The following is a 25,595-nucleotide window of genomic DNA, read 5'->3' on the forward strand; positions in this document are numbered from 1 at the left end:
CCACAGTAACTTCTCCCTGATTAATCCCATGCACTCCCCCTGGAGCCACCCAGGTCAGAGGTGCAATCCAAAGGGTGGAAGGGGGGAGAATAAAGACCAAGAAAGCAGCCTGTCCATTTTGGAGAGGTGGAACCCAGTAACGCCCAATTTGTTGGCATAGCTTGGCATTGGCGTTATTTTATGTATGTATATATATATATATATATTATTTTTTTTAGAGAGGTGTTTTTGTGGCTCACTGCAAAGCAATCAGTAAAAGGCAACCTGCTGGGCTCTCCTCTCTAACCATGGCACCTTCTCCTCCAGCACAGAGAGGTTCTGCTCTTCAGGCAACGCAGCTCCGCGGTGTCGGGAGCTCCTCGTGCTGCATTACATGGGGTCTGGGGTTGATCTCCCCCCCAGTCCCTGGGGTCCATCCTCTTCCTGTGGTCAGGTGGGAGTTTGGCTGCTCCACCTTGCTGCAGCCTTCCCGGGTGCAGAGAATTAATGAAGGAGAAGCAATTGCTGGGTTAGAAGCAGAGATGCTGGGGGCTGCTGGAACCAGGCTCCAGGAAGCAGTGCTGGCAAACCCAGCCCTGTTTACAGCATTAAAACATTTGTTGTTGTTATCATTATTATTTCCCTCCATAACCTTTTGCTTTTCCAGAAATCAGATTTTTTTTCTTTTTTTTATTACTTCTACAACCCAAAGAATGGCATAGCATTGGCAGTATGGAACATGGGAACCTGTAAAGGCTCTACATAAACCCTTCTATTGGAGCAGAGAGAAGAGTAAAATACATGAAAAAAAATAACAACAAAAGCCCCATTGGAGGCGGTACGAGTATCAAATATTAAAAGAGCTTTAATATTTAGAAGGTGATACTCACTTGAGATTGAAATCAGCCCAAATTGATGTGTGCAGCAGAGACAAATATGGTACAAATCAGTTATAATAATAAAAAATCAGAACTACTTAAAAAAAAAAAAAAAAAAAAAAAAAAAGAATAATAATAAAAAAAAAATAGAGTATGGAGGGGAGAATAAACACAACTTCTCAACATCTAGATGCATGGAAAATCCATCATTGCTTTGGTGCCCAGGGCAGCAAAGGTGAGGAAGAGGGGCCGGATTGCTCAGAGGTTGGAGGTTTGGGGCTGTGGATGGCTCTTGGTGCCAACAGGGGAGCTTGCTCTGGGCAGAGGCTGGGGTGGGGGCTCTGGAAGGGAGAGAACTCTCTGAGGCTGTGATGTTTCAGCCCTGGGGGTTGCACTTGGGCTAAGCTGGCCAACACTGGGGGAGTCTGGCTTCCAAAAGGACAAGCGCCATCGCTGGGAGCTTCCATCCAAAACCTGATGGGATCGAGTCGTTCAGTGCACGGTGAGTAAATGGGAACTGAGTCAAAAGAACAACAACCACAAAACCCCATCAAACAAGGGGTTGAATGCTATTTCCATCATGGCATGTCAGATCTCTTCTTGAAGCGATGGACGCATTGGGGCAGGTTATATGGCAGGTGTTGGAAGCTTTTGTTTCTTTGCTGTCACCCCTCTTTCTCTCCTCCACCTGCAGCTGATATGCCCCACAGATCGTTTGCTTTTCTACTTTTTAAATAAATTTGGCCCATTTGAGAGAAGTGGTCACTGGCATTAGCTCCACACTGGGACCGTCACTGGGAGCGTTTGAGCTGCACGATGTGGATTTGGGATCATTGCACATCTATCCAGGAGCAAATAGAGGTATTGGTGGCAAAAGGCAGAGTGAATTATAGTCCTCTTCACCATCAGAGAAAGCTATGTCTGGAAAATGACTTTGCTTCACTTCCCCCAAAGAACAGCTTGTTTTGATAAGAAATTGCAGCTTCTTCCTCTTAGTAGAAACTGGATCAAAACCAGAGGAGATGCCAAAAGACTGCCTGCTCAGAGCCTTGTGGCCTCTTTTTTTAGAAGAGGAGTAAGAAAAAAGGAAAGCAAACGAACAAACAAAAAGAAAAAAAGTCCAAGAGTTTTTCCAAACCCATTGGGATATCCTTACGGCATTCCAGAAACAGGAAAGGACTCAGTGTGTTTTCTGGAAAGAAGTTTCCATTGGCAGCAGGGTGGAATCAGTGATCCAAGGAAAATGAATAAATAAATAAAAATCTTTCTTTCCATCTTTTTATCCATCCAGGTCCAGCTGCTCTGGGCTCTCCAACACATCCCAGCAAGCACTGACATGCTTGGCCATGGGATAGGCTCCATTTCCATCACCTTGCCCCAAATCACCCCCGATGGAGGATGATGAGGTCTCTCTGCCCCAGTCTCACTGGTAGCTCCTTGAATGTCGTTGGCTGATGATCCAGTTGGGATCTACCTACAGCGGGACCCCCTGCGGGCACCCACCTCCCCTCACCATCCCCATCCAACGCTGAGAAAGGTTTGTACTCACCTGGGTCAGGAGCAACGCACTCGCATTTGTACATGGTCACATAGTCTGGCTTGAAGTCCGAATTGATGGGGTAGTACTTAAAGGCCCCTATCATCTTCTTGATGGCATCGTAGATGAAGATGAAGCTGATGAGGGTGGAGAAGCCTTCCTCTGTGAAGCGGGTGATGTACTTTATAATGAAGCTGGCGTCAGTGGCCACCAGGATAAGGCACTGTAGGGCAGAGTGCAGGCCGATCCAGAGGCGGAACTCCATGTAGTCGATGCCGTTACCTCTGAAGGCAGGCAGAAAATGAGAGCAGCTCAGGAACACGTTGGGTTGGGGGTCAGACCCCATCCCGGTAACGGAGTTCCCAATCCCTCTGGCATCACTCAGCACCTACTTGCTGAAGTCAAAGAGCAGCTTCTCAAAGATGAGGATGGGGCCGGTGCTGCTGAGGATGATGAGCGGCTGTCCAGCAAAGAGGCAAAACATGGAACCTGCCATTGCTGTGCCAAGGAAGCTCTCCATGACACCCTGGGAACAGATTACACCCAGGGTTATGTGGGGCAGTGCCAGGTTACATCCCCAGGGATACCCCAGGTAGAGATGGGAATTACGGACTCCTATTTGGACTGACATAGGGTGGCCTGGGATCATGTTCCCTTGCTCTTGGTATTGTCGCTGATATGGGCTTTCCCATCCTCCAAGTATCTGGGGACAGCCTCCCCAGAGGAGGTTTAGCTTGGATATCAGGAAGAGCTTTACAGAAAGGGTTGTTAAGCACTGGAATGGGCTCCCCAGGGAGGTGGTTGTGCCTCCATCCCTGAATGTGCTTAAAAATCATCTGGATGTGGTGCTCAGGGACATGATTTAGTGGTGGGTTGTTGGAATGTGGTTGGCCTTGATGATCTTTAAGGTCTTTCCCAACCTGAGCAATTCTATGATTCTATTCTATGACTTGGGGTGGAATTTCCATTGGAATGAATTTCCACCCCTAGCATCAAAGATTGGCACGGCTCCCGCTCCATTCCATCTCATCCCCATTTGCCTTTGCTAAGCCAAAGTGACCCCTGCCCTTGGACCCCACCTGGTAGTTGTCTGTTGCATCTCCAAGCAAACCCCCAAATGTGATGGCATTGGTGATGCAGCCCAGGTAGATGAAGAGGATGGCAGAAATGGACTGGATATGAAAGCCTTCATAGAAGTCACTTGGGAACCAGGGAAGCTTCCTCTTGATATCCAAATAGAGGCCACCACAGAACCTGTGGAAATAAAACCAAGGATGAGATCCAAAATGCGTACAGCACTGTACAAAATTCCCTTTAGGAATTCACCCCTCTGCACCCTTGGAAGCCACAGGGTGAGCAGCAGGAGACGCTGATGGGTGACAGCACCCTCTGGGGTTTTTGGGTGGCCAGGTGATGCTCACCTCCCAGTCCACGCGAGCTCTTCCCCAATTTCATGCACTTCGGGCATCTCCCCATCATCACTGCCTCCTCCACCGCTCCCAGCACCTGCCCCTCCAGCTGTGCCATTCATTTGCCCCACTTCATTCAATGAGAAAACTGATTTCCTGTGGGAATTATTATTACTGCAGAGGTTACACACAGGGATGAGGACAAGCATCTCCAAAACGAGAGAGATGGGGACAACCACAGGGCTGGGGCCAACCCCACGGCTCCCACTCACCTCTTCTCAGCTGAGGGCACTTTTTTGGGTGGCTCGATCCTAATGTTGGGGTCCCACTCGCCAGGTGGCAGGACAATGACTTCATCCAGAAATTCATCTATGCCAGCAATCAGGTCTTCTCTATCTCGGGCTTTGTAAGCAACGTCACTGAAGAGCTAAGGGTCAAGAGAGCTGTCAGTTTGGGGACAGAGCCCATATGTCCCCCCCCACGTCGTTATGGATGTTTAAAGTTTGTTCATTTGAGCAATAGGATGCAAACTGCATTTTTCTCTTAGCTCTGAGCAAGAGGGCTCCCAGCAGGGCCAGGTTTGGCATTTACTCACATCATCCACCATGAGGGTCGCGATGGCTCTGCCGATCTCATTGTAGGATTTGGCTTTTCCTGCAGGGCCCAGGAGAATAAAGAGGAATCTGGGAAGGGAGTGGCATCGTGTTGGCATCCTCACACTGCCAAATCCCCTGTTGTGAGACCAGCCAGTGCTTCAGAACCAGGCTCACCTGGTGGGGACGGGCACCTCCGTCACCCCTCCCAGCATGGTTGCCTGGAGCAGCCGCACGAACGCTACGAAGGGCTTCTCAAGGAATTCCACTTCTCCCACCAACACGTTGGAGGCCTCCGCATCCTTGGGGATCTTCTTGATGAACTTGTTTTTCAGCTGTTGGGGAAGATGAGGTAGGGAAGCGAGCGGTTGCTAAAATCCAACCTGTCCTCCTCTCCTGTACCTTGACTACAAACACTAAAGCTGCAGCACCAGGTTGGGCTGCAGGCTTCAACCTCAGCTCTCTGATGCTCCTGGGATTCCCAAGGGATGCGAGGGCCATTTCCACAAATAAAACAGGGAGAATTCGTAAAGCTGAATCTGTGAATTTCAACAGGAGCTCCAAGCCCAAGATAAACTTGGGAGCACGCGCTCCAGGCTGCTTAATGCAAACGTGCCACTCCGTGTTTTGGAAAAGGTGCTTTGCTGTGCTGGGGTCTAAGCAAGGAAAGTCCACGGCAATCCCCAGACTGACTGCATAAAATCTAAGCCAAAAATACTGATTCTGTGGGAAGCCTGCAGGCGTCTCTCTAAGTCTGCTTGCAGCCCCGTAGCCCCAGGCTCCCCTGGAAGGCTGAGCCACCACTTGCTGCTTTGCACAGGTGGATTGAGCTCCGTCTTTGTAGCTCGTTTGCCCACATTCCATCCTCAGAGCAGGAATGGATAATGCAAGCAGGAAACCTCCACCATGGATTTTTTTCCCTGGGTCTCTTCTCCCCTGCAGCTCTTTCATTATTAGCCCAAAATGGTTCAATACAAACCGAGGCAGGGTGTTATTATAATCTATATGCCAGCATGAGGGGAGGCATGTGAGTCGGGCAGCAAGCTCTCCCTTTCTAATCCTTTAAACCCGAATGGAAAAAAAAAAAAAAAAAGGAAAAAAAAAAAGAAAAAGAAAAGAAAAATAATAATAAACCAATTCCTCCAATGCAGCTTGGAACAAGCAAGAGCAGGAGTTAACAGTGGCCACTAAGCTTCATGTAACATTGAACAAGTCCCTTTGTAGCAGGCCTACAGAGTGATTATGTCCAGCACTCTTGGTACTACATGCTTTGCATATTTTGGAATTAACTCTCTGCATCCCACCACTGGAGGCTGGTATTTGGGGTCCCTTGCAGGGCAATTTGCTTGCTTCGTTGCAGCTGTAATATAGGAAGGTGCACTGCAAAAACTTCTTTCTGTGAGCTGTCTCTCATGCACCATGGCTTCCTCATCCTGCTGCTCCCTCCTCATGCCCAGTGCCTGGGTTTGGGGACGTGCCACGTGCTGGAAGGTAGCGAGCAAGAGAAGCAGGCAGAGGGGACACAATCCCTTTTGGCAGACGATGACATATTTCAAAGCCAGCACTAAAGGGTGAGGTCAAGCTTGGTGGTGTTACCATGGCATGAAGAGCCCCAAAGCGTTATGCTCAGGCAACCCAGGAAAATGGGGATTTCCATCCATTGCATCACATCAGATAAGAGCATTGAGGATGTCCCTTGGGGCAAGGCAACCACTTACACCACACTGTACCCTGCAAATCCCTGCCAGACTCTTCCATCCCCACTCTCTGGGCTGGCTAATTAGCTCACAGCTGACAGATTTTGTACTCAACCTGCACAGTTTTAGCCCTTGTGCCATGTTTCCCCCAGTCAGCATTGCTTCTGGCTCCAGCAGCTGTACTTCAAATATATCCACCAGATGCCTCAGGTCAAATACACAAAACACTGAAAGCTGTAGGAAAACATCAAATGTATTTCCCAGGACTGAATTGCAAGCTCCATCCTGTAAGCCATATGTTGGCAGGATGGCACAGGAAGCATGCCTAATTACTGCACTGCTCTTGCAGACAACAGATTTTAAATACAGCTTTAAACCTCTCTGGGCTGTATTCTTGTTTGCAGCCCCTAGTACTGGTTGGGATTTACCACGAGCAAGCTGCCTGCACCCAGCAGGCACTGTTTTGGATGTGTTCACACATGCACTGTCAAACCCATTTCCTTTCCTATGTTTTCACCACACGTAGAATCATTAAGGCAGTGAAAGACCACTGAGATCCCCAAGCCCAACCCATCCCACCATGCACGCTGACCACGTCCTTCAGTGCCACATTTACCCTTTTCTTGAACACCTCCAGGGATGGTGACCACAACACATCTCCAGGCATCTGCCAGTGCCTCAACACCCTTCTTGAGAATAAACTTTTCTTAATATCCAACCCCATCAAGTCGACCATCCCCCTACCTCCACAATTCCACCACTAAACCACATCTCTAAGTGCCACATCTGCACATCTCCTACGTATCTCCAGGGATGGCGACTCCACCACTTCCCTGGTGTGTGTTCCAACACCCAGTCACTCTTTCCATAAAGAAACACTTGATAGGTCAGGTTGATGACTGGACTTGATGAACTTGAAGGTCTTTTTCAAAGTAAAGGATTTTGTAATCCTATGGTTGTTTCTGGGACAGCTTCCCCATGAATGAACAAGGATCAATACGTATTCGTTTCACTAATTAGTAATTTGTGTGGTTATTGACTGCACAATGCTCACATGGACTTTAACTCTCACGGAGTCCCCACACATCACAGCTCGTTTGCAAGCAGGCCCACAGCAGCCAGTTGTGTTAGAGATGCTCCTCATTACATCACACAAAAATTTGGGCATTATACCTGGTCGGTGCTCGGTGTGTCTGAGATATCATTCATGCTTCGGCTTTGAACGTGGCCTGGAGACAAGAAAGAAGCAGGGTGAGAAAAACTCCATACGTTGTGCAGCTGAATTTCAGCCCCACTTGGAAGAACAAAACGGGGCAGGAGGACTTTGGTTGAGGAGCTACGAGATGTGGTTTAGTGGCTTGAGGAAGCAAGGCTAATGGGAGGACAGTTGGACTGGATGATCTTGTAGATCCTTTTCAACCTTGTGATTCTGTGATGCCGTGACTTCAGTGAGAACAGATCATTATTTAGCACAGCCAGGCTTGCACAAAGATAAAAGCTCAATAACAACAGCAGCTTTGCTAACACCAGCCATCCTACAGCTGCACAACGCATTGGTGGCCAAAGAGGGGTGTATGGCAGGACTCTATCTCACATTGCAGATCAGTTTTGTTCCCCCCCCTCCCCTCCCTGCTCCTTTTTCGGATGGTTTCAGCTCCCTGCTGCCCACCCCAGCTTACGCAGGCGGCCGTAGCTCGCGCTCTGCCGCATCCGAAGGTCCTCCGTGGAGCGATGGAAGGCAGCACCTGCAGCTGGGCTGCGGACGGGGCTGCGACCTGGGAAAAGAAAGGATAGAGAAGAAGGGGGAACCACAGGGAGGGGGCAGGAGGTTCGTCATCGGCCTCCTGGTGCTGGGGTGGCCTTTATGGCACCGCTACACCCGCAGTTTGCTTTTGCCTCTGAACTCATCTGCAATTTATTCCACCCATAGTAGTTTTTCCATTAGCGAGAAATTGACTTTGCTGCTTTAAGCCTCGCGTGCTCTCCGTGCAAAGAGCCTGCACCCCCCCCAGAGCCTGGGCAAGGCTCTCTTTGAGGCCATCGCTGGGTTCAGATGGCAGTTGCTGTTCCCAAAGAACCAGTGCTTCACATTTTGATTTTGAAGCCCGCAATTCTACATAGCTCACTCCAAAAGTAATGCCTCCTATTTATTTCCATGAAAACTGACACAAAGAGCACAGTAACACTCTCTGATGGAGCAGATTCTCAGCTACAAATCATGGTTTTCCAACAAAATCACCACCGTGAGCTGTGGATTTTCACCAGCGATGAACAAGAGCTTGCATGCCACCCTTGTAAAAACCTGCACCAGCAGAGGTGCTCCACTGTTGCACAGCTGCTATGACAGCATTACTGCTAGCAAAATATTGCCCCATGCAGTCCTACTTTTACTGTGCTCACATTCGGTTTGTTCTTTGTAAACATTCATAAGTGTTGGCAAATGTCAATGGGGGCCATTTTTTCCACATGGAGGAATTCAGTTCCAGCCCTTTGCTTCATCTGTACTTCCATGCCAGGAGTTCCATTCTGCCCAGCTACCCCTCTGCTGCCATCTGTCACATGGCAACAACATGTAGTGGGATATTGGTGCAAAGGGTCAACCTCCACTGCCATCCTGCCAACATCTGCTTCTGGCACTGTGGGCCAACGTAATAAAAAGTTCCCAAAGAGTGTTTTCCTTGGGGAAAACCTTCTGCTCCAGGTTTGAAGGGCTGCACTGCTTCTCTCTGAAACACCAGCTGCAACCACAGCAACCGTCCTCTTTTTTCTATACAACCCAACACCAACGCAACTGGAAATAAGGATGGAACCTGGTACGTCCTGTTTTTCTGTGTGCCAGCAGTATTTATTCTGGTATTGAAGATTTCCTGTTGGCACAAGAGACGTGAGGACACACCTGTCCCTGCCATCAACCACCTTTGTAGCTCCTCCTTGCTACTCCTTGTTGTTCCTCCTTGCAAAGTCAAAGCAATGCCATCATCTTAGCAAAACACAAGAAATGAATGAAAGAAACCCCTCTTCTCCATATCTACAGGGAGTAACTACAAAATTTCCAAATTGTGCTCTGTTTTGAGAGCTTCTGGACAAATATTAGCTCCAATATCTAGTCCTGTGACGTGGATGATGGGTGCTGTAAAACCTCGGGATGCCCATGGGGTGGATATATTGCTCACTGACAGCCTCTTCCACGTGCACTTTGGGTTCTGCTGTTTGTGTCTGCCCAGAGAGCAGCTGCAGCCTGGCAAATCCTGGGCTCCACCAAATGAGCTCCATTTAAATCTAAGTAAATAATCTAGCGTGAAAACAAACAAATCCCCTTTTATAAGGGCTCAGAAATAGGCAGGTTCAGTGACGGAGCAGACTGGATTTGTCTGTAGGCTGCTTGCCCCTTGGCCAAGTGACCACCAATGCTTCTGTCCACCTCAGCAGACACTTCTCTGGCTTTTAGCTTCCATGACCTGCCACGTTCAGTGAGTGGCAAAACTTCTGGGGTCTTTCCTGCTGCCGTAAACAGTTTTATGCCACAGATGGTTGGCGTTTCTGCTTCGTCTCCTGAGATCTGCTTCCCCCAGGGACTGCTAAGTGAAGATTGAAGGATGCAATTGGGATGCAACAGGGATGCCAACCCTACTAGATGGTTCGATTAGTCTTTCGCCCCTATAGCACTCACTTGTGTTGGAGGACACCGACTTGCCAATGTCGGCCAAGGAGCGGTGGATTGGCTTCTTGGTCTGGTGGCGGTGCTTCCTGAGGAGCACGTAGCTGATCTTTTCCCTCAGCTCAGGTTTGAGCAGACCATCCTCTATCTGCTTCTCAATGACATCGTCTGAAAGCATCAAACGAGGGAGAGTCACCCCACTGCAAAACCTTCTCCCCCTTCCCAGAAACCTAAAAAGCCATCGACTCTTACTGGACCGATCTGATGGCTTTCAACTGCCATCTTCACTTCCCTTGGTGTGAGTCGCTGCTACCTGCAGACTCATACCTATGATTTGGGGCAAAGAGTAACCATCGAGATCCAGCAGCACCGTTCCTGTCTGCAGGCACGTCCGCAGCTCAAACAGGCTGTGCAAAGACAGCGTGGACACGTGGGGTTTGCTCCACCTTTCCCCGCCTTCCTCCACCTTTTCTTCAAACTTTATCCACCTGAAACGACAGCAGCAGAGCTGGGAATGGGCCTGGAGTGGAGCTGCTGTGCGAGGGGAAGAAGTGAACTGCATTTCTTCAGGAAGTTTACAAACCTGAGTTAATTCATCACCTCCTCCTGCAAAGGGTTTGCTCGCTGTTCAGGGTGAGAACAGAGAAATGAAGCCACCTCATTCTCATTGCTTGTGCAGTTGCAGAGTGGAGCAAAACCAACTTGTCTCCACCACGCAGCCCTGCAGCTGACAAACTCCTGGTACTGATGTGGGAGGTTTTCCCACAGAGCTGACCTTGCCTTAGCCAGGCTCTGCACTTACACAGAGTGGCAGAACTTCATCTCTATGCATGCAGGGATGCATAAACCCACAGTGTTGCATCTTTTTAACATCTTAGCAATGCTCAAAATTCAATGCAATTCATTCCCAAGGTGGGAGAGGAGAAGGTATGCAAGCTCCTGACCCTTGGAAATAAGCCCTTCTGCCTCCATTCCTTCGTTTCACAAGCCAGAGACATTGAAGCAGATCTGGGAGCAGCGGTTGATTTCTTTCAGCTCCCTGGGAACAGAGCGCTTGGAGAGACGTCAGTTTGGGGAAGAAAGCTGCCTTTTTATTCCTTTTTATTTTTTTTTTAAAGCAGGTCTGCAGGCTCCATGGATTAGTCCTGGCAAGGCTCAACCTTGCAACTTCTAACTGCTATAACGTGGATTTGGATCCCTGCTGCTGCAGAGGGCACAGACAGAAGGGTGCTGGAGGAGCATGGCTTCTGGGAGTCTCTGATGGCTCATGGAGAGCCTGGGACTGCGTGAGCTGCAGGAGGTGCATTAAAGTGCTGCTGGAAAGAGAAAACGCAAGGAAAAAAGGCCACAAAATACCACCTGGGAGTGCCAGGAATGGAATATGCAGAGGACAGAAATCCAGAGCTTGTCCCTAAGACCAGCACTGCATCCGTGGCTCCAAAGCTCCTCATCCCAATTTATTCGCAGGAACCCTTTCTGCAGCCTTCCAAACAACACTGCTTTTATTGGGAGGAAGTTCCAGCTTCTCCCTGCCCCAGCCATAGCACCACTAAGACACATTGCTCACCCAAAGCCGATTAGGTTGGTTTTCCTTTCTCTTTTGCCCCATTTTCCTGCCGAAAGTGGGTTAGCTTGCATGCACTGCTGTGAGAGCTGCTCTGGATGGCGTTGGGACCTGAGGCACGTCTGCTCTGCCCTGGGAGCAGCACCCCACGATGGCCTTTGCAAAAGCTCCAGCAAAACCCCCACCTGCTGTGCTCATTTCTTTGTTTCCCCTCTCAGGGACTAAATCCCACAGCGGGGTTTGACCACAGGTAGTGCAGCCGTGCCAAGGAGCAGCTCTCCTGCAGCTCAAGAGGTTGAACTGCTCCTCAGTGGAGAGAGGAAATCTGGGTACTGAGAACTCCATTCTCATGGGAGGGATTTGGAAACCTTCATCAGCCAACATCGTGCCTGATGAAAAGCCCAATGCATTGGGATTTTTTTGTGTGTTGAGTGCTTTTGGGAAGGGGGATGATGTGCACATGTAACACAGCCATACCAAATGGGGAGGAAAATATATATCATCAACAGCATCTCTGTAATGCTGCTCCTAGTGCAGGGCTGGCAACCAGGAGAAAAGGGGATTTGCAGAGCTATTTAGGAGGCTATGTTAAAAAAAAAAAAAAAAAAAAAGAGGTTTTGGGTAAAACAGTGAATGTGCCAACATCAGTTACTGAGAAATAGGGAAATTCTAAGTAAAACTGTCCCAAAGTCCCTGTGATGGGGGAAAGGATGAGTGGAAGAGGCGTAGTAGGCAGGAGGGGAAATGTAGGTGTATCCAGGGGGGAAGAGCCCCAGCTCTGGGATTGACACAGCCTGGGGAGATGTGGGAAAGGTGGGAATTCTTCCTTCCCTCCTCTACGTCTTCAGCAACGACCCAGAGAATGCTGTGCTCTCTGCATTTCCCTGCACTGGACATGACCAAAAGCCAAAAGGATTGTACTTAACCTCATTGAAACAATGCTTATCCACTGACTCACTGCACAGGGCAGTGTTTCCAGCTAGGAATAGCTGGGGTTGGCTATGGCTGATGCATTTCTGACTTAAGGGGTGGCTTGTCTCACCTGGCTGACTCCTTCCACTCCATCTCCTCCCCGTCGTGCTGCAGTGTGTCCATCTCTGTGAAGAGTGTGGGGTTGGGGGGCTCATCGTCATCACCCAGGATGTAACGGAGACGTTCAGCAGCTGGAGACACTGATGGAGGGGGGGAAAAACCGTTGTGAAAAGATGAACTCCAGCCAAGCCCTTGCAGAAAGGGCCCAGCAAGAAAAGGAGATTGATTTGTTGGGTTCTATAGGATGCCAGGGTTCAAAAATAAAAATGAGAGGGACTTTGAGCAAAACATTGAAGGTGCCAAGCAGTTATTGAAGAGTGTGGCATCTCTGAGTATATCTGTCCCAAAATCTCTGTGCAAAGAGATAAAATTGATTGGAAAAGACCACTATCATCCAGCCCAACCATCAACCCATCCCTCCCGTGCCCAATAAAGACATGGGATGCTGAAGGAAAGGGTGAGAGAAATGGGTGTAGCAACCAGGAGGGTAATATATCCCTATATATTTACATATACACACCTATGCACTACCTAGTGGGCACTGGGCAGGTTGTGAACAGCAGAATTCAACCAGCCCTACATGCAGTGCAATCAAATTCTCAGCCCAGGAGCATTCTGCACCTCATTTCCATGGGATCTCCTGCATTTTTTCCCCATCCATGGAGTTTGCCAGGTCAGAGCCGCCTGTCATCAGCAACCAAATCCACATCATTACGCTCTGGCACTGCATATCAGGATGCACGACTGCTCTGTGCAGAACTTTCCCTCCAGCTTCCAACCCCCCTTTTCAAGAGGAATGATCTAAATTTACCATTTCTGCAGGAAAATCCGTCTCTTTTGCCACAAACTGCAGGCTGGGTTGGGAAGAACCCCCCCTGCCTCCTGTTTCCCTCTGTTGGGGCAGCACAGTCGCAGCACATCACCCAGCTGCCAACCTCTGTGGCTCAGCCCGTTCTCAAATAGGGTAGAAAAAAGGTTTTGTGCCTTCGAGGCGCTCAACCCAGATGGACACAGGGCGGCTTGGGCCGTTCTTCCTTTCCCCATAGCTGCCCAGCTATTTGAATAAGAGGATAATCAGCCCAACGCCAGGCTCCGTGGAAATGGTGTATTTTTAATAAAATCTTGGGTCTTAGCCCTCACCTAATATGGCAGGAGTTAATCCAGCAATGAAAATGTCTTTGTTAGCAGAATCCTCCTGTTCCCAAACCCTGGAATAAGAAAGTCGGGTAATGCAGCACACGGCTCATTAAGTTGCCATGCAGAGGACAAACTCACAGCGCTGCTGGAGCGTTGCCTTGTCCTGCCAGCAGATCAGCTGAAGGCTGAGTTGTGGCCACTGGGAAAGAATAGGATGTCCCTTGCAGTCCAGCTCAGCCTTCTTAACTGCTTAAACACTTTAAGCCACACCACCAGGGCTTAAAGCCCTGTTGTCAAGTCCTCCTTGCACTTCCATAATGCTGATTATTAAGATTCTTAATATTCCTGTTAATTTTAGAGCTGGGCTACACGCCTGGATGAATACAGGATCTTTATCCTCCAATTATCCTCCTTTATCCTCATGGCATCATTACAGAAGACTTCTAGGATCCCAACCCATCCCACCGTGCCCACTGGCCATGTCCCCAAGTGCCACATCTCCATGGTTCTGGAGCCCCTCCAGGGCGCCAGCACCTCCCTGTGCAGCTGTGCCCCTGCTTCGTTGCTCTTTCTCACAATTTTTCACTGATATCCAACCTGAACCTGTTCCATTGCAGCTTAAGGCCATCACCTCTCATCCCATTGCTGTTAGAGGGAGCAGAGACCAACCCCACCTCACCCCCACCTGCTTCTTTTCAGGGCATTGCAGGGAGCCATAAGTTCACCCCTGCACCTCCTCTTCTCCAGGCTCAACCATCCCAGCTCCCCCAGCTGCTCCCCATCAGACTTGAGTTTTCTCTGCAAAACCTAAATTCACCACAAACCTTAAACGTTGCCATGAGCTGCACTGCAACAGAACGAGCTGCTGGGAATGCCCTTTCCAGGTGGCATCTCCAGATGCATTACAGAAAGGGGATTTTCAGTTTTCCAGGAAAGGGTCAGCGTGGGATGCAGCTCCATCCCCTTTGTGACCACTGCTCACAGCACTGCCCATATTCCCACTGCCAGCTGAAGGAATAGCCTTGTCTCTCAACATGTGCCATGGTTCCTTGCTGAAAGGTGGATCAATGTGCACGGAGCTGCTGAACCTCCCACAAAACACCGACCCAAACAGAGAACTGACTGCTGAAGCTGTGTGCCACAAACCCTTATGATTTGTTCACCTGGAGGACGCTCCTGGCCCAGCACCAGGCTGCAGATTTTTGCTCCTTCTGCAAACATGATCCAGCCACAAAATTAATCTCGGAAATCACCAGCTTGGGAGGATATGTTGAACAGTGGCATCTCCTCAGAGGATGTGGGCAGGGCAGGGAGCTGCCATTCACATCCATCCCACCTTGCTGCTCTCCCAGTTTGCTACTGGTTTGTGTAGCAACATCCCCTGAGGATGCTGTGTGCTGGAGGATGTGGTTTGCATTTGGGAAATGCAACACTGCTGCAGAGACACCCAGAACCAGCACCTACATCTCACAAGAGATCACGGAAACAAGATATCGTGCACACGACAAATCTGTACCTCCCTCAATCAACTCTTAAGGTGGGAAGATGCTCACAGCTTCTCTGTTCCAATTTATACCCAGCAAATCACTTTCAATTCAAGCTGCAGTGGATCCAAATCAAGCCCAGAGATGTGGGACCATCTCAGCATTAACACTGATGATTCAGGATAGCTGTATGCACAAAAGAGCTGAGGTTTCTGTGGGTCATTGCACGGGACAGATGAGTTACACCAACTGGAGGGGCACAGAGCCCTTCACACCACACACTGGATGCACAGTGGAACCTCAGCCAACAGCACCTACCCAAACCAACAACCTCAATGAGCCCCAAACGCAGAGTGAGAAGTAAAGATAGGCTGATGTCCCGTGGGGAGGGGGAAATGCATGGCTGCTGCTCGTGGATAGCAACTGGCAGAGGTACTGCATGACCCCACACACAGCTCCCTTCACAAGCTCCCATTCAGGCTGTCACACGTTGATCACCCACTGTCACTCCACAACAGCCTTTTCCCTGAGTTCCATGGCTCAGAATGGATCTTCTTCCCCCAGATAACACCAGACCGGGGCGTGCATCCCATGCGACCAGGAGCTCTGCTCCCATTCATTTCAAGAAATCAGATGGCCCCAGGTCTGGATTTATCCTCCCAAACACTGCCTGTGCTGCTTCCCTGAGCTGGGACAGGTGCTGACAGAGGTGTGTTCCACCTCCCCACCCCCCCCCGCTCCATTTGGAGATGTCCCCAGGCTCATCCCAGCTATTGCCATCACCAGGACTTGCGCCAGCCCCACGTTGACCCCAGGGAGAAGCAAAGCCCAAAGCAATGGGGACTTTCCTCCCCTCCCCTCCTGCTCCCTCCACCGTGACCACAGAGGAGGAATAGCACACAGCACTGGCTCCTACCTGGAACGCTGTCCTTTTTTTCCCCCATTTCTTCCCGTCGAAACAAACCTTCCCTGCGCAGCACAAAAGCCCCCAAACTTCCTCCTTTATCCACTCAAGCCCGTTAAACTCCCAGGCTTAAGGAGCAGATTATAGAGAATATAAAGCACTTTCCTCTCCCTTCAGCTCTCATGACGGGAAGTTACCAAATCAAGCGAGATGCGTTCAGGAGAGGTGAGCACTTGGGAGCATGTGTGGCAGCAGGGCCAGGGGAGGGAGGGGAAGGATGGCAGAACAAAACCCAGGGACGGGTCTGGGGCTGCTTTGGGGGAGGTGGTTTTCTTTCCCTCCACTTGGAGCCAAGTGGGGAAACCACCTGCAGCGTTTCCTCTGAGTTCAGGCTGCAAACACTGAACTCTGAACCCACGCAAAAAAACTGGAAAACGTTTCCCTCTGTGGGGAAAACCACGGCTGAGATCCCTCCCGCGCTGCTGAGACATGGCAGCAGAGCAGTTGGTTTGACATAAAGCCAAACACAAAGTAAATCAATCAAGAGATCAACGAACACTTTGCTGTGCAAAATGTTCATCTTTGATAAGGAGAATTATGGAGGCTGGGTAAGGTCCTGAGTGACAGACTAAAGGGAACAAAGTTGGGGCTGGAAAGGGGGGGGGAGTTAGATGTTTGCACCCCCAAGACATCGCTGTACAACTCCATGCAACCTCCCAAGAGCAAGGAGGATCTCTTTTCAGACTACCCATCACACAAGCAGCCCCAAATATTGCTTCACGCCCTGCGCACAGCTCTCAGACATCGGGAAAACCAGAGCAGAAAGCAAAAGTCAAGCAGGAAACGCAGCAGGGCGCACACGAGGGTGATTTAACCCTGATTTACATCACGCCGCAAAACCCCTCCTGCTTTCTCAGGAAGCCAGAGGACAACTCACTGGTCCTGCTGGCGTTATCATTGCCGCTCTCGTAGCAGCCGTGGCCGCCGTCGTCGGTGTCGGAGCGCTCCTGCCGCTCGTAGTGCCGCTCGCTCTCGCTGGTCCGGTCCCGGCTGGAGGCGGATCGCCGCCGACGCCGCTTCCTCCGGTATCCCCGGGGCACCGGTACCCCGATGTAGATGGAATGATAATCTGGGATGGGAAGAAAAGAATCAGAAAGCGGGTCTGAGCGTTTCTAGCTTGTAAAGCCTTCCGCTCAAAGCATCCGCAGCCCAGAACGCTGGGCGCTCTGGAAGGTCCCACTGCCATATGACGGGGATGCTCGCTGTGTCTCTCACCTTCTTCATCGTCGTATCTCCTCCTCGAGCTGCTCAGCCCCCGCTCGCTCAGCCCATCCTCATCCTCCAGCATGGTCCTGACTTGTGGTGAGAGCTGAACGGGGAGTCAAGGGCAGAGAAAGGGGAGAGGTGGTGAGAAGTGCCTGGAAGCAGCCTGTGCTACGGGTAATCCCTGCTATGGGAAGCTCTTGCATGTGGCCAAAACCCCAGGGACCTTCCCGGAGGGCTGAGGGCACACTGGGATCTGCCACCTCCTGCAATGTGCTGACCCTCCCCCCATAGCAGCTCAGCCCTGCCTCGCTCTGCACCATCGCTGCCCCCCTGCCCCATCCCTACAGCTCAGAAATGGATTTGACTGGGGTGACATCTCCATCCTTCCCTCCTGCTGCTGGCAGGAAGGTGTAAGCGATTATTAGAAGGATTTCCCAGTATGATGATGCAGACCTGCTTGGCTAACAGAGCTGCTGCAGTGGGGCTGGTTGGGGAATAAACAGATATTTAACTTGTAGGGGGACGAGCACAGCTAAAAGGGGTTGTGTCAAAGCAGAGTTTGCCTTTCCCCGTATCCTGAGCACAATCTGATTTTCTGCTGCACACGTTTCCACTTCCAGATATCTTCCTACAAACCTACGCTTTTATTCCCCATGTGAGATTATTTGGATTTTGCCACGGACACTAATTAATCTTCCTAATTATCTGACCTCCAGGGATTGTCTTTCACACTTGACTTGGACGGGGGAATGGTTACTACTAGTGGCAGCCCAGTCGATGCCTCCCAAAGTCACTTTGAGAGCAGCTCTCTCTGCATCCCCTGCTCTGCCTGCCTGCATCCATGGCAATTTACTGCCATTCATCTCCTGCAGGGAAGCAAAATCCCAATTCAATCCCAAAAAAGTTTAAAATAAAAAGCAAACTAGATGTGCATACAAGGAGCCAGAAGGATCCTTTGCTGGCCAGGTCAGCTCTGCTTGAGTTGCTGAATTATTGACTTGCTTTTCCCTAAGGCAGAGACCACCTTGTGACCAACACAGGCTCCAGCCTTAGCTAATTGCCTCCTGAAGACATGAAGACACTCCTGATCTAACAGATTTGGGGTTTTTGACACATTAGTCCAATAGTTCTTGCTCAGGTGTAGGAATCAATCAATTTTTAGGGTCAACAGCTCTGGGTGGACAAGCATGCCCCAAAGCTGGCTGTATTGGAGGATAAAACCCATCAGCTGCGAGCTTTGGCTTCCTGCAAATAACGTTATGGGGCTTAATTTGGGGATTCAGGAAGCTGATGCTGGCAAGAGAAACAGCATCATGCTTACCCAGCTGTGGGTATAAATAATTTTGCTTTAAAACTGTTCCAGCAGATGAATGCCATGAACCCCCCCAAGGGCAGCAGTGTTGGGTGTGGATGGGGACACGCAGCCCTCCTGCTGGGTTTACATTGCTAAGAAATACAAATTATTTCATTTCTTTTTTTTTTTTTACAGCCTATCCTGGCCAACATGAGCTCCACCACGGCTCTGTTTGGCAGAAAAAAAAATAAGCCAACAAAATTCATTTCCCCAACAAAAGCACACTTTGCTAAATCCGCTGGTAAATAGAAGGTCCCGACTGAAGCATCCAAGCTGTGCCTCGGGATGTTTTTCATCTCATTTTCTTACATAGGCAGTTTTATTTCCCCCCAGAAGTCTTTGCATATAAACACAAGTGTGACACAGACTAGAACTGGAGGGGAAACATGACCTAAAGTGCCGTACAAGTAAAAGGAGAGAGAAAAGAAGAGCACATCCATACCACCCAATTAAACCCCACTATCCCCACCAGCTTTCACGTCCAGAAAAGCAAATGTTAACACCAACAAACTCACCTCTGGCTCTCCAGAAGCACTCAGAAATTGGAGGGGCTGCGCTCAGCGTGGGGATGCAGTGGGTGCTGATGGATGCAGGAGCCTGGACTGCCTCGGGAGGAAACCACTCCTGCAAACGTCGTATTGACGCCCATTGGCTGCAGTTCTGTAGCTGCCAGGTTAAAATGTATTTTTGGGTGATGCTGATTGACTTTTGGGGTAGAAAAGCATCATGGGATGCAAATAGACCTTCAGAGAGGTTGTGACATTCATGCCATGGAGACCTGGTGGCGTGCAATGATGCTTTCCAGATGGGATGTAACAATATTTTGGCTGCCAATCTCTACCATCCATGATCTGCCTCTCCTGAGTTAATTGCTGCCTCTTTAATTATTGATCCCTATCAGTTTTGCCTCGATTGATGGGGAATGGGGAGAGGAACAGCTTTTGCTCTTTGGCTCAGTGCAACCTCACACACAGCAAAGAACATGAGGAAATTACTTGGGGAGGTGGGGAAGCACTGCCAAGAGGCAGAAAGCTCCTGAACCCATCAGGGACCACAGGAGCAGCCCAAGTGCCACCAAAGTCTTTGCCTTTTTGATACACGTTCCACGTTTTGCCTTTGACACGTGAAATATCCACGAACTTGAGCACAAGAGAACCAACCTCTTGGCTTTGTGAGCGGGTGAGGCGCTCCCTCGCCTGCCTGAGTCCATTTAACGCCTGGCTTGCTCACGCCTGTTCAGCCTTTTAACAGGAATATCAATAAATCTGCATCAAAGCAGCATCAGACACTTGGCTGCAGACAGTCCCATCGTTCAGCAAGCAAGCAGAGAAATCCTGCCTTAGGCTTTAAAGCTGTCTGATAGCAGCGCTTTTCCTCTCACCTCTCTGGCATCATCTGGAGTCTCAGCAGAAGCAAAGTCTGTTTGATGCTTTATCCCTGTTTGCTAAATGGGAATAGCAGAGCAGGGTGCCAAGCCTCCCTGCACGTTGCATGCAGTGTATCTCCACCACTCAGTGCCTGCTACAAAGCATCTCTTGTTAGTCCAGGTAGGAAAACCTGCTATGTGCTGCACTCCAGCCTTCCCAGGCTCTGCCCAGCCAGGAAACGGTACAGAGACAACAGCAGCAGCTTGTCCAGTAATAAAGAAAGAGAAAAATAACAGAATGAATTTTCCCCAGCTATTACACGGAAATTAGCCCCAAAGAGCAGGCTGGATTTATCAGCTTGTATATATAATGGTTTTATTAAGTGCCTCCCCAGAGACTGGAGGAGGAAGGAAGAAAAAAAGCAAAACCTCTGGGGCTTGTGAGATACCTGGATGAAGACAAACACCTGTTATTCCTTAAATGATCGGAAGCACCTGGAGGTTTTGACCTTCTTCACCTGCAAGAAATCCCACAGTGTTGGTCACATTGCTTTAAAACCACTCAACAACCCCACTGCTGGTTCACAGCTCCATTTTCAGTGCAATCTATAGGAACCACCTGCAAAAAGCCCTTTCCAGGCTTGTGGTGGGGAGGGTTTCTCATCTGGTTAAAGGAAAAAAGTCTCAAGACAGGCAGAAGAGGGAGACAGAGCCCAGCAGTTGTGTGCAGCACAGTGCAATGGGGGCCCACATTACAGAACTTGGCTCCTGGCTTCTAAGACGCCCTTATTAAGAAGAAGCACATCTAATAACTGCAGCCTTTCTTTTGCTGGGGGGTGCAGCAGAAAACAAAACAAAACCACATTTTTAAGAGCAGACTTTTTGTTCTTTCCATTTTTGCTTGTGAAGTGACTTTGCCCACTTGATGGATGCGGCTGCCACCGCTGCCCTAAGGGCGCCCATGGGTTCCTCTTGGGGGAAAACATCTCCAATCGATGCCTCCTCCTCTGCACTCACCGAGCTGTGTTTGACTTTGGGCTGATGGATGGCAAAGCTTTCACCAATGGGTTACAGCTGAACCAGCACAGGGGAGCTCTGCAAGGCTTTCACTCTTGGCTTGTTTTGATACAAACGCAGTCATATTTTTGCAATCCATCTGCCCTGGGCTTCGCTCTGTAAGCGTGATTCCCAGCGTGGCCCATTTATCCCAGTCAGCATATTTAATTCCTATATCCTGAGCAATGCAGAAGGGAATGGCTGCTTTGATCACCAAGATGCTGCAGTGAAAACAATGAATGTTAAAAAGAAAAATCCTTTCCTTGTCTGGTCTTTAGATTTGGTCTGTGAAAGAATCATGGAATCGTTAAGGTTGGATGAGAACAATAAGATCCCTCATTCCAACCCCAACCCATCCCACCATGCCCACCAACTGCATCCCTCAGTGCCACATCTCCATGGTTCCAGAACACCTCCACAGATGGTGACCCCATCACCTCCCTGCACACCCCGTGCCAGTGCCCAACCAATCTTTTGGAGAAGAAATTTGCCCTCATATCCAACCTGAACCTCCCCTGGCACAACCTGAGACCGTCACCTCTTGTCCTATCTCTGCTAACTGGGAGCAGAAGCCAACCCCCTTCACCACAATCTCCTTTCTGCGGTTGTAGAGAGCCATAAGGTCTCTCAATCCTTCAGGAGGTCAGGCTAAACAAGGAACATAAGGATACCCCAACGCGCACTGGTGATGCTTCTTCCCCCCCCAGCAACTCAACCAGCATGCAGCAAGTGCCAGTGACACTGCAAAACAGAACAGCAGTCACATTTATTGTGTAAAAACTTTTAAAAAAGAGATGTACAAATACTTCAAGTCAGCAATGTGGTAAAAGGGCCCTGGGGAGCTCATGTGCCCACACAACGCATTGCACTGCTCCAGCCTCCCAAAGCTACTTAGCAGTTCTCCCCAAAGGGATCTCCTGAACCTGAGGATACATTGCAACATTTTCACATTCAGCATCAGCTGCCTCACTGACAGTTTTACTCCAACCTTCTTTTTCCACCGCTGCTTTCAGCCCTCCAGCTCCTCACTTTTGGCTGTAACAGACAAGCCTTCCTCCTCTTCTTCCTCCTCTTCCTCCTCCATGGCATTGATGGGGATGTATCCTCCTTCCTTGGGCAAGCACCAGCACCAGCCCGCACCGCTCAGATCCAATGCCCCGAAGCTGAAATCGCGCACCTCCAGCATCCTGAAGTCCACGGTGTCCAGCTGAGAGTAAATCTCATTGAGCTTCTGCCAATACAGCCACGCCATCACCAGGCCGACCACCTGCAAAACGCACACGTCAAAGCCACCACAGGCATGCAAACCATCCCCAAAGGTCTTTGTGTGCAAGAGGGGCTGTCACCCTCACTCCCCAGCCTGAGCAAGAGATGGGAGAGGACGAGATGCAGTAATGCCAGCTGACAGAGCAGGAGGATCTTTGCTAAATCTGCTGACAGCTCTGTCTGTCTCATGACTTCCCTGACCGTGGGCCATGCTGGATATCACTGTGAGCATTGCAAAGCAAGTGGCACAGGTCTGCGTTCTGGCTAAAATTAGGGTAACGCTGCAAGCAAGGTGCCACTTGGGTTATTTCCCTGCTTGGCTGTCAGGGGAAAAAAAAACCCAACAATTTAGATCTTAAGGAGGGTGAAGACAAGCATTTCCAGCAGCCCAGGGATTCAAGTCCATCACTTGATTTCCCCCGATGCTTCCTTTGGGGTGATACCTGTACCACCCATCCACTGGCATCTCCTGCAGTGCATTGCTTTGGGAGCTGAAAAAATAACATCTTTTGATCACTGAGCTGGGTCCCAGCTGATCCATTAGGGTCTGCAAAGGGGGGAGTGTAGGAAAAGACAAATGGGGATGTCATGCAGCTTAAACCAGGGATCAGTGGGGACTCCCAAATGGAAAGGAGGCAAACTCCTTTTGGTGAGAACTATTGGTGACAGGTTGGACTGGATGATCTCGCAGGTCTTTTCCAACTTTGGTGATTCCATGATTCCACAGGGGAAAAAGCACATCATAAAAAGTGTTACCTGGTGAGCTGAAAGCAAACCCAGGCCAACACAAACAGCATCAGGTTCATCCATTTGCCTTTCAGGGACAGAGAAATGCTCCACCAGCCCCACCAGCAGTGCCCACTGCACAGAAGATACCTCCATACCACTCAATCTTGGTTTTCCTTCCCCACATTCTCCTGGAGGTGGATCCAGAGGGGAAACCCACTCAAAGCTGATTGCTCTTTGCTCTGCACGAAATGGGGAAAACCACATCCACTGGGGTGCTTTGCCAGCACAAAGCCCTCCCTTGAGGTCTGCTCCCCACTCTGGCTCTCAGCTTGACTCCATCAATCCTCAAACAGCATCCTGCCTATTTTACACTCCAGCTAATTAGGGCAAACAATAAGCATCTTCACCCCCTTGATAACAGGATGAATCACCAGAATAACAGGCACGGTGCAGGGGCTGCTGTGTGGTTATGGCCAGCAGGGCTCTCTCCAAAATGCAGAAAAAATGAGTGAATGCCATTAGGGTTCTTTGTTTGGGAAATAGGATTGCAGACACTGCAAGAAAAATTGAGCTGCAGGGACCTGTGGGCAGGAGGGATGCAGGAGGCCAAGGCGATGCGCGGTGCTTGGGGGCACCTTTATCCCCCTATGGAAACAAGAGAGAACACAGAGCAACCACTGCAATGCCCATGTGAAAATAAGATTGTTCTCATCCACGTCCAACAGCAGAGCCCCCAAGGACTTCAAAAGTTTTAAAATAATACTCAAATATATGTCAATGCTCCAGCATTATTTACTTCTGAGAGGTCATTGGGCAGCTTAACAGCCCACTGCTGTTAGAGTGAAGGGACCAGGAAGGCAAACCTCTTTGAAGGGACACATCTTTAGGCAAGCACATAAAATTTTTCCTCAGTTCACCAAACAGTAATTCAGGAAAAAAGATCCGTGTCTACAATAACTTGAATCCAAATGGATCCCATTCTGCAAAATCAGCCAGGTTTGGGGATGCAGCACTGGAAATTTGCCTCCTGCTTCTCTCCTCCTGATGGGACGCAGCATTGGGGTGAAGCAGAGGATTTATTTAACTTCATTAAGGTACCCCACGTCCTCAGCCAGCAGCCTGCATCCCCACGCCTTCGCTCTCTTCTGAGTAATGAACCAAGTGCCATTCCAGCTCAGCTCTAAATATCCTCTTCCACTTAATGAAAATGGAAAAAGCTGTCAGGAATATAGATGAATTCAATATCCCCAGCACCAAGGGCACCATGTTTTCCAGAAGTAAAGAGACTTCTAATGGGAGTGCTGATTTTATTGTGCTGCGCTATGAAGGAAGGCTTTATTGCGGAGTTGCCACAGTGGGTGAAGCATCAGATTAAAGAAAAAAAGGAAAGATGAAAAAAAAAGTTGTTCTTCTCTCTGCTTTTTCCCCTTGTAATGACTTCATGCTACCGCTGTCGGGTCACTGGAAGCAGTGATCTGCCTGTTCTTTCTGGCTGGTGTTCAGCAAGGGACAGAAAGCGCCGCTGCTGCCTCACGAGGTCCCTACTTCTCTGCTGTTTCCTATCTGTCTGTCTTCTCCCAGCTGCAAATGAACAGCTTTGAGCTGATAAATCAGCATCTTACTGCAGCCAATGCCCTTTTTCTCCATCTTTCAGCATCGCTCTGGGTCTCATCCAGAAAGCTGCAGCTGAACTCTGCCCAAAGCACCCAATCTGGGCAAAGCAACCTCATTTTCCTTTTCAACCAGCAAGAAGGAACTAGAGAGGGGGACCTCTGCGATCAGCAAGGGCCATCTGTAAGCTCTCCCATCCAACCCAAGCAGCTAAAGGAAATTCAGGGCTACCAGAGGGAAAAAAATGAAGCTCTCCAAAGCACAGATTGTCAGAAATTTTGCCCTTGTTCCTGACCGTGAGCCACCTGGGAGGATGGAGAGGTAGGCAGCCTGATATTTTTGTTATTTAACTCAAAGACCCGATGATCACTGCTCAGTTCAACCCAGAAGATTCCTGTGAGCGTCTGCAATTCCGTGCTACTGGCTTTCTCTGGAACACCTGTGAGTTTTCTCTATGCAAAACAGCAAAAGCTCAAAAAGCAAATTAAAAACGCGTTTTGATCCTGAGCCTATAATTATTTCTAGCTAACTTAGATTAGTGACACTAATTATAACTGGGCACTGTATTATGTTTTAACTATGGGTGTCTGCCTGTCCAGCTGAGCAGCAACAGCAGGACAACATCTGCTGATGTTTCCAAACCATTGCTGCAGAAAATAAACTGTTATTGAACCTGAGAGAGCAAATGTGTCACCTCATCCACCACTATTACTCCAAGGCACAAAGAAATGCCTTAAGAGGTACCCAGGAAAGGTGGGAAAGAGATGGTTTGGTAAGGGCAGCTCTGGGCATGGAGGAAATAATCCACTGGCCCAACAAGGGTCTTCTGCAAGCAAAATTTTCTGCAGGAAAACACTTTTTCCTCCCAGCTATGGAGGTCCTCTCCCATTTGCGCAGCGGTAAAGCAGGATGGATGATGCTAACAAGAAGAGCTAAATCATTTTGAGCTTTCCCAGAGTTAATCAAGTAAAAGTATTTATGTTTTATTGTCTCTCCCTTCCACAAATTGCTATTTAAAGGCAGGGTTCTCACAGAGGTCACAGAATGTAGATGGAAAAATTATTTTTACTCCTTG

General features: G+C 49.4%; 1 protein-coding gene across 17 annotated transcripts in view; it reads right to left on the reverse strand.

Moving 5' to 3' along the window:
- SLC4A5 (solute carrier family 4 member 5) overlaps positions 1–25,573 on the reverse strand; it is a 32,209-nt gene extending 6,636 nt beyond the window's left edge. For 3 of the 17 annotated variants that reach the window (XM_042835285.1, XM_042835286.1, XM_042835289.1), the window contains exons 1-15: positions 19,008–25,572; positions 17,148–17,241; positions 16,810–17,001; positions 12,358–12,487; positions 10,079–10,239; positions 9,764–9,919; positions 7,773–7,868; positions 7,267–7,322; positions 4,574–4,731; positions 4,399–4,486; positions 4,076–4,230; positions 3,816–3,959; positions 3,474–3,648; positions 2,787–2,920; positions 2,407–2,678 (exon numbers count right to left, since the gene is read on the reverse strand). In XM_042835285.1, the coding sequence (XP_042691219.1) occupies positions 2,407–2,678; positions 2,787–2,920; positions 3,474–3,648; positions 3,816–3,959; positions 4,076–4,230; positions 4,399–4,486; positions 4,574–4,731; positions 7,267–7,322; positions 7,773–7,868; positions 9,764–9,919; positions 10,079–10,239; positions 12,358–12,487; positions 16,810–17,001; positions 17,148–17,220 (1,990 nt within the window). In that variant the 5' untranslated portion in view covers positions 17,221–17,241; positions 19,008–25,572. Of the gene's footprint in view, positions 1–2,406; positions 2,679–2,786; positions 2,921–3,473; positions 3,649–3,815; positions 3,960–4,075; positions 4,231–4,398; positions 4,487–4,573; positions 4,732–7,266; positions 7,323–7,772; positions 7,869–9,763; positions 9,920–10,078; positions 10,240–12,357; positions 12,488–16,809; positions 17,002–17,147; positions 17,242–19,007 lie in introns of all 17 variants that reach the window. The other 14 variants (XM_042835279.1, XM_042835284.1, XM_042835280.1 and 11 more) reach the window with 14 other exon arrangements.
- Between the last annotated feature and the right edge of the window lie 22 nt (positions 25,574–25,595).

Source organism: Centrocercus urophasianus, unplaced genomic scaffold (assembly GCF_019232065.1).
Source record: "Centrocercus urophasianus isolate 14NV4802_14NV808 unplaced genomic scaffold, USGS_Curo_1.0 seq_50, whole genome shotgun sequence".
Taxonomy (NCBI): domain Eukaryota; kingdom Metazoa; phylum Chordata; class Aves; order Galliformes; family Phasianidae; genus Centrocercus; species Centrocercus urophasianus.